Raw genomic sequence first — 9,217 nt, 5'->3', positions numbered from 1 at the left:
CTCTGGCTTGTTTTAAATGTTCCTGGCTTTATATCCTGTAAAACTAACGTCAGTAAAGAAAAGCAGCATTTATGCATACCTGCTATGTGCCTGGCATGGAACCATCACATACTTCCCACATTCATCTCATTTGCTCCTTGGAAGAGTTCTATGTGGTAGGTATTTTTATCCCAGTTTATAGTGGAGAAGATTAGGGTTCAGATCATGTACTTGCACAGAGTTGAGAAAGTGAAAACCATGGGCTGTGAGCCAAGTCATTCTGAATCCCAGTGCTGGGATGAATGCCCTTGGCTTGAGTGCAGTGGGCTAAACAGAGGCCATCACACAGATATTTCTGGTTCCTAGTGAAGCAAGCCTCCCCGTCTTCACCAGGCCCAAACCACTCTAGGTGTCCTCTCTCCTGATCAGAGCAATGATGCAGCCCCTCAAAACCAAACTCTACCTTGCATCCCACCATTCACAACCCATGGAAAAATAACCTAAAACTTTCCCTCTCCCTTTGCAGGATTTCTCCTCTCTGGGGGACATTTGTTTCAGGATCAATGGCAATAGCCTCATTCATCTAAACTCCAGGGACTCAGAGTTGGGAGGAAGAGTCGGGCTTTCTCATACTGCCTCACTGTTCCCAGACCACTGGCTTTGCCTAAAAACCCACTGCTGTGCACTTCAGGCCAGCAGGTCTTACCTGCCTCTGTCTCTGCAGTCTGCCCGTTCCTCCAGCCCCGGAGAGTCCTGCCTCACAATCTTCCTCTCCTTACACTGCCACCATCCTGGGGGGCTTCAAATCCACAAGGACAGAGCCAAAGGTCTAGTTTTGGGTACCTCTTTCACCACCAATAATCTCGTTCACTAACTAAATCTCCCCACTCCTGCGCTCACACCCTCGGCCTGTCCTTGACCCTGCCACTCCCTTTTGCAGTCTTGACTCTGACCACAGCCCCTTACTCAGACACTGCTGAATCACCACCTACCCTGAAGGCTTCCCTGTCCTTTGACCTAGTTTCTTTGGGCCTATCCCTTCCTTGCTCTGGGCCACAGTGGCCATCCCCTTGATAATGACAATTCTTATTTTGCATGAGCCATTGCTGCATATGTCCTACAAACCCCAACCTGAATGAATCCTGTTGTTCTAGTCCCCACACCTACACCTGGGTTGCTGATAGGAAAATAAAATAAAAACATAGAAAAGTGGCACTATGCATTTATATTAATAGGCAATATCTAGTAATGGTGGATTTCTTACCTCATGCTTGGCGCACAAATTAGTCATTCATCTTCAGAACAGGGGGATGTTTTCCAAGACGGAACACAGGCACAGCTGGAAGATAACAGACGTGTTCTTTCCAAGGAAGAATGAAACCATTTTATTTGGGGGAATGTTAAAACAAAGCCATATACAATTTGTAACAAATACAATTGTCTGTTCCCTAGTACTGAATAATTACAGTATATACAAATTCAGTAAGGCACTGGTTCCCCAAAAGAACACAAATGAGTGTCCTTTTGAAACAGACAAAACCCCTTCTATATTGCCATCTTTTCTTCAAAAACTATGGCATTGGTTTTCTCGTTTAGTTTTACAAGAGGAATCACAATCGCTAACTCAAATCATTTCTGATGCCACTTCTTTCATTTCCACTATGTGACCAAGCTTTTTAAGGAAATATCACTACAAAACTATTCAAGTTTAAAAGATTAAAAGATTGTGCTTCTTTCAGTGCCTTTCCACCTACAAACAAAGAAGAACCAGGACAGGCCAACAACATGAACCACAGTAACTTCTAACAAACATGCGCTACCCTCAGAATGGGAAATTCGGTCAGTATTCTGTACTTGCTACACCTGACTACACAGCGATTGAAATGTGTCAAAGAATCCCCTGTAAATAAAATCTCAGCATGTTTTCTAAGAAGCTTCATGTTTTGAGAATTAAGAAAAAAAGTGGGGGGGCACTAGTGATTTGAGGGGTGCTTTCGGGAGGTCCAAGGCCTGTCTCCTCATACACTATGTTCAGGCATGGCCGCTGCTGATTTAACAATCTACATGCTTTCATAAATAAATATTATGTTTCATTTAGTAGTTTATCATCCATAATATTTTACTCTCTAATCCACATAATGGAGTCATGTCAGACTCCAGACTGAACATATTTACATATATATATATATTTATTTAATATATACACACATAAACTATAAACCTGAATATCTTAGCATACAAAACTTATATTAGCTAACAACTAATATTTTAGGATTCCTTTTGGGGGGGAAGCAATTAGAAGAAAATCTTAGTCTTTGAAATAATCCTGAAAGTAAGCAACTACATTATTATTTTCCAGGTTCTCACTTATTCTATTGAAAGAAAAAATAAATTCACTTCTGAACTACTAGAAATTTAAAAATCAAAAATGAGTATTTGAAAATGAGTAAGTAGTCTTTCTAAAAACAATTAAGTATTCCCTAAGTAAGGTAGATTTGGGTAAGACAGAGAAAAATCTATTCATAAATAGTCTCCTTGGAAGACTATAGTAACTAAATGGGGCTTTTTAAGTATCTCAGGAATAACTTTTAAATGTTCATAGTAAGTAAATCAGGTTGAGGATTAGAAAGTAAGCTATCGATTTTTCAAAAGTAATTAAAAATATAGAAGAAATTTGGTTACTGTTTTCATTTCCTCTCATTCATCATTGGAACCAAACCTCCCAGGAAATCTAGTTCACTTTCAAATCTTACCTACAAGTTACTCATGTATAAAAACTTATTAAGAACAGATATTTTTATCTAAGAGATAAGCCCAAACTTGCTTAAATTTAGGGAAAAGTCAAGAAACACAAACATGCCCCCACTCAACTGGCATAAATGTTTACTTATTTGTAGATGATCTGATCATAGGCACTGAAGATTATCCCCATGGCTCAGATGCTTATCACACTGAGTTTTAGCCACATATTCCTTCTAAGCTAACACCAAAATAACACAAGAGAAAGGAACCTTTACATTGCTGTTCAAGTTATTTTAGTATCACTAAGAGCAGCATTCTGATTACAGTTATATTTGGAACCAACTGTTTCTAATGCTTGAAAAAACAGAAATTGTATTAATATTCAATGATTAAGGAAACCTTGTCTCTTTGTTATAAACCCGATGTGGCTATGAATCATCCGGAAGTAAATGTTGAATCTAGAACACTGTTTCTCCTGAAGATTTTCCTAAACTGTAAAAACAGCTAGCAGCCATCCTCTGCTCTAGGATGTTTTCAGGATGAACAAGTCACCGGCTGCAAGCCTAGTTCAGAAGTGAGGCAAATATTTTCTCTTTTCATGCAGCTGTCAAGTTGTCAAAAACCCTCCATTCTTCAATCACCAAATGCTGAAAATGTGTTATAAAACACTGCCCCCTGGAGTATTGTGGAAGGAACATCTTTTTTTTAAGGCCAAGAGGAAGTGCTTCCCCATTCTTTACTGATCATTACAGAATTCCTACGAAGCAAAAGAAAAACACAGTAAGGAACTATAAAATAATTGAGAGTGATAGGTATAATTTTAAACTTTAGGTTCCAACTGCTAAGGAATATAGGCCCTGTCAATAATTTGACTCATGTTGCTCAAACGTTAAAACCCCACAGATTTGAGCATATGAAGAAATGTTTCACAGAAGTGCCACGGAGAAGAAAAAATAATAAATTAGAAAGTGAATTGAACATAATGAGAGTAAAATAGAATGAGTCAGCATTCCTAAGATGTGAAATGATCACTGAAGAGGACACAGTAGATCTATATCTATTCTAGGATAATAAATCACAGCAGCCATATTTTGTGGCCTCCACTAGCTCTCCTCTGCTATCCCATTTGGAGGTTATAATTATATTTTTAAATTAAAATTTAGTTAAATTAACCTGTCATATGCTTCCTTTCCTTCTCTTAACTCAGACACAAAAGAGACTATAACAAAAAGAAACTGTCTTTATACAAAACAAGGCATGCATACTTTTTCCCTGTGCTTCAGAGACTGGCCCTTCTGCATATATAAGAAACGAGCCTTTTGCACCCTCACCCTCATCCTCTTCTATTGGTACATTCTTCTTACAACACAGGAGCGAATTATCTCTATTTTAAAGTGCCTTGCCTTCAACACAGCTGATGACAATTTTATTCAACACTGATCCTTTCATTTGAGAGATCAAAAGCACACATGGGTCAATTCTCTACACATTCAAAAAAAGCTTTGTTTGCGTTAAAGAAAAGAAAGGGATTTTACCATGAAAGAAATGCCTAACAGAATCAGAAATACAAAGTGGTTCTGAAAAAGAGCGACAACACATACTTCGAGGAAAGTCATATAAAACCTTCATTTGTTCCATATCGTCTGAAGCTGCAGAAGGTCACCTGCAGGATTCCCAAAACGTGGGCCCAGACAGGTGGTATTTGTACCCAGGTGCATTCACATTGCTGTGGCAACCCCGAATGCCAGGCTGCCAAAAGTGGTCTGAGGCAGCAGGGGGCTTTAAGATGAGTCCCATTCTGTGCTCTCCCACATCACAGACTGTCTTTTGGTTTGTAGAGTGCAACAAAATTTTACCAATGGAAAAACACAGACATATTTTAATTTACCTTCCAGCAGAATTTCTGGGAAGAAATTCTGTTATTACTTAAACTGTCATAGTATAAACCTTAAGACACCTACATTGCTTGTTTTATTCTGGCAAAATTAAAACATTTTTTGAAGAAAAAAAAAGGCAATCCCCAAATACAGGGCTTTCTTAGAAAGCAATATGCATCGTATCTTGAACAAGTCACCCACGTGGTTTCTCTCTCTCACAAACAGACACGATGAATCTGTGGTTCTGGGAACTTCTGCCTTCGTCCAGGCTGCTCCCTGAGAGGAAAGGCGGAACCCACCAGGAAGCAGGACAATGTTCAAGGCTTGTACTGTGGATGCTTCTGGAACATCTTTTGCTCTGCTCACAAACAAGAGTATCTACTGGCTTTCTCCAGAGATGGTGTTTCCCCCCTCACATCAGAGTTTAATGTCCTGGGACTCTGACATTTTGGCAAGTGTTTTCTTAACGCGCAGGGCTGTCAGTCTCGACGCAGGATTGTGAGCCCAGCATTCTGTCATGAGCTTCCCCATCTGCCTTAGACACTGTGGGAAGGGAATAGGAAAATTGGAGTAACACTAGAGAAATGCATTATCTGCAAGGTTGGCACATGATATTTGGCTTCTAGTTTGGGTTTTCTGAAGTTTGAATATATTTTTAAGAGATACTTTAAAACCATGTAGAAAAAATTTCAAAAAAAAATTTTTTTCATGCACATTAGTGACTAAAGTATATTTTCATGTCTTCCTTCTGACAGGGACAAGCAGGGGGTTTTCTGATTGTGAAGGAGTGTCTTTGAAGTCAGCATTAAACAAAAACAAAAATACACAGGGAGTCTGTATTCCACTTCACACTCCTGGATTGTTTATAAACACTTCATAAGCTTAAATCTTTTATCTAACTCCATACTATTCAAACAAACCTGGTTATTTCTAAATCACAGCTGTCTGCTACAATAATAGCATCACCATCTACCATTTAGCAAGATTAATGACCTGTGCACAGTCTTGCTAAAACTTTCTCCTGTGTTATCCTGCAGCACATCAATTACTGGTCTTCCTGTTGAAAAGCACAATTTCACTTTATTAGAAATCCTCTGTGACGGGACTTTGAGTAATACTAGTGCCCATAACCACCTTCAAAATCACATAACTACAGCTCCTCAGAAAGCTTTTGGCATAGTGCATTGGAAAGCATATGCATCATTTAGCCGTTCAGAACTGGACACAAAACCAATGAACCAAAGGTGATTTTTATAAACAGTGCTCTGTCCATTTGATTTCATTGGTTTTGATACCTGTTTGGTAGTTCTTTTCCTTTTCTGGGGATGTTTCAAACTTATCTCTGAATGTCCCAGCCTGCCAGGGCACACCAGGACACGGTGGAGTGAGTCCCAGCTCAGAGACGCTGGGCAGCAAGAATGGGTCAGGAAAGGCGAGGCCCACCTGATGTACTTCCTCCTCTTGCACAGGTCCCTCAGGTCTGTTTACGTTTCACAGCCATATTCTTAGAGCATTGCTGAATGTGGATTTGTTCAAATGGCATCTAGTCATCATCCTTACTAACAGAGATCCACAGCCCATTCAGGCATCTAAACCATGACAGCTTGTATCACCACTTCTGTGTATTGAGAACTGGATTCTCAGGTGCCTAGCTATTCTCTCTTTACAGTGAGAGAATGTTGTATGTGGGTTTGTCACAGAGGACACCTATGAAGCTTTGAAAACATACTGAGAGAGAAATAGTAGCCTTTATGCACATGTCAGAACATCACGAATAAATGAAATGACGTTATCTGTGATGAAGGCTAAATGTTTACCCCTTCAATATATTTTGCAAAGTGACAAAATCAAATTGGAAAAAAAGGAACAGATAATTTAACATGCAACACGAAGCTCTGTATAAATTATTGCAGCCAGGCACCATCACCAGCACCACTGGAATAAGGAAGGAGACTTGGAATTTCGAAAAAAACAACGCAGACTTGAAATTTCAAAAGAAGAGGAAAGTCTATTGACAAGTTGGATACAGCCACATGGTTCCCTCTGGCCTTACCTCATCGCTGCTCCACCGATTGGGGAATGAGGGCCGCAGCTTCTTGATGCACACGATCTCTCTCATGTCCTCATAGGAGGGGTCACTGGGCACTAGATCATGATAGGGAAGCTGGTATTCTTCCACTATACCTGAAAATATGCTTTTGTTATTATTACTTTCTGTGAAGTGGAAATGAAAGTCTAACATACAAACTGTTCACAAAGAAAAGCTCTATCAATACTAAAGATAAACTTGGGCCAAAAAATAGCAAAATTAATCTTGAAAAAATGTGCTCAAATAACACTTAATCTAATTTTTTTAATGAATAGAAAGCCTAAAACACATCATTATAAGTCTCTGATCTTTTTTCTGATTTTCAAAAGCTAAGTAAAACACATATCTCAAATTTATTTCCAATTTTATGAGGGCTCTTTTATGCCACGTTTTTTAAAAATCTATATTAAATCTCAACACAGGCTTGGCAGACATATCCCTAGCTCATACTGCATAATATGTGACTGTTCATATTCCTGCAGTATGAGATTATGAATCTCAAAATAAATTTGGCAGTGTATCTTACTTGAACAAAATGTCAGATTTACATTTTTTTCTGCTTAATCATAAGAATACATTTCTGCACATTTAAAATTTGGAGAACTATACACATCTAAAAATATTAACCATGATTTTTTTGATACAAGTTCTAATTTTTGTTTTCTGCTTTAGATTTTCTGTATTTACTCAAACTTTCTACAAGGAATACATTGCTACTAGAAAAAAAACATGTAGTGTTGAAAGAAGGGTTAAAAAATACAAATCTGGGTTGTCTTCAGGGAAATGGCACCTATCATGCTAAATTGTATCTAATTTTTTCCTAGTTTCTAATTGCTGCCTTCTTCCTCATCCTTTAAAACAGCAGGCTACTTGCGTCTTTTACACTCTATCTGATTAACTCCTCCCAGTAATTATAAGCAGCCTCTGTCCTCAGAGGATGCTGCTGTGAACAATCTTTCCAGAGGAACTTTACTCCCTATCCTAAATCATCTTTTATAGAAATGTCATTACTTTTTACCTAAACAGGATACCACCAAGCCGGCAGATTATCCACTGCAACATTATATTTCCTGGGAATTTCCTCTCACAAAATCTGGTGTCTGCATCATGCCCTTTATTGCAAACTCAAACCCATATATAATCTTAAAGAACCAGAAAGTTCAAAAGTTTTCTCAGACCATTCCAACTCGCCATGTATTCCAGCCCCTGCTGAGACCTCAGAGCCTAAGTATATTCATCATCTCTGTTAATTTTCCATCCATTGTGTTTCCTTTCATATGTGATAAGAAAAGCACAGGCTGTAATGCACAGGAGATGCTCACTTCATTTCAGGTTGTCCTTTCTAGGTCTTGAAACAATGGCTTTGGAAACCAAAATCTTGAGGGCAAGGACCTTGTCTATCTTATTCACCTCGTATCATCCTTGGTGCCTAATGTTGGTGCCATTACCTGGCTGGATTGATGCATGGAAGCTGGGGGAGATGTAGATACTATAACAAATACAGGGCCAACCATAAAATTATGAAAATCAAAGTCTATTCTTGAACAATAGGCCTCACTGCTTTCTTCTTGTCATGTAATTATCAGAATTTCCATGTTAACTACCACTCAACAGTATGTGAAACCTCAAAACATTCTTTCTTTTCCTTCCAACATTTGAAAGGCCTACATCAGATGTGTCTGCTTCATCCGAGAGTACCTGGACTAGAAAGACAAGCCCCAACTTGCAACATCTCCAGAAAGGAAAGTGTTGCAGAATAGAACTTTGTGTGTTTTGCCCTTCTGGGAAGAGAAGAGAAACTCATTTGTTGAGCGCCATCTATATACCAGGCATGGAGATAAATATGCTATATAATTTATCTTATTAAATTCTTACAAACACATTTAAGAGGTAGCATTATTATCCACACTATACAGATGGGGAAACTGGTTTTGAGGGATTAAGGAACTTGCCCGAGTCATACCATTCAGTATGGGGTAGAGCTGGGACTCTAGGATCTCTGACAAATACATGTCAACCTTATACAGAGATAAGGCAACATTTCAGTTCATCTCAAATCTCCCTGGGCAAAGACAGCCCCAGCAAAGCAACTGATACCTTGCCGTTTACAAACTGCCAGCTTGTTTCCAAGCTGAGAACCATTTCTCCTATATTCTGGCCCACAGGCTTTCAGAGGTTTCTCATGGACCTATTTGCTTTAGATGTTCAATAAAACATCTTGTAGTAATCTTCTACTAAACAGCTTTCCTAATCTTGTACTTCAGTACTCCTTCAACTTCCATAAACCTATCTTATATAAGTAGAAGCATATTATTCAAAAACAGCTTCATCTATTATTTATAAAACAAGAAACCAAGGCATGGGAAATTAGTTAATTTATATTTTGGTTACTTCTTTTCTTTTTCATAATTATGATGGAAGATTTATTCAATATCTGGTTAGGAGAAATGTCCCATATTAACTTCCTTCTGGACTAAAGAGTTCTCCCACATCAGAGGGAGTATGTCTTATTTTAAATTAAGCTTATAAT

At 38.5% G+C, this 9,217-nt stretch overlaps 1 protein-coding gene across 11 annotated transcripts in view; it reads right to left on the bottom strand.

The window, feature by feature from the left end:
* Positions 1-1,320: 1,320 nt before the first annotated feature.
* BMPR1B (bone morphogenetic protein receptor type 1B) overlaps positions 1,321-9,217 on the bottom strand; it is a 392,832-nt gene continuing 384,935 nt past the window's right edge. For 9 of the 11 annotated variants that reach the window (XM_036914083.2, XM_036914082.2, XM_036914080.2 and 6 more), the window contains 2 exons: positions 6,652-6,782; positions 1,321-5,141 (listed from right to left, as the gene is read on the bottom strand). In XM_036914083.2, coding sequence (XP_036769978.1) covers positions 5,016-5,141; positions 6,652-6,782 — 257 coding nt within the window. In that variant the 3' untranslated portion in view covers positions 1,321-5,015. The remainder of the gene's footprint in view (positions 5,142-6,651; positions 6,783-9,217) is intronic. The other 2 variants (XR_005030599.2, XR_005030600.2) reach the window with 2 other exon arrangements.

This window comes from Manis pentadactyla, chromosome 5, assembly GCF_030020395.1.
Source record: "Manis pentadactyla isolate mManPen7 chromosome 5, mManPen7.hap1, whole genome shotgun sequence".
NCBI lineage: Eukaryota > Metazoa > Chordata > Mammalia > Pholidota > Manidae > Manis > Manis pentadactyla.
Note: the sequence above shows the minus strand (reverse complement) of the source record. Positions and strands in the feature narration are given on the sequence as shown.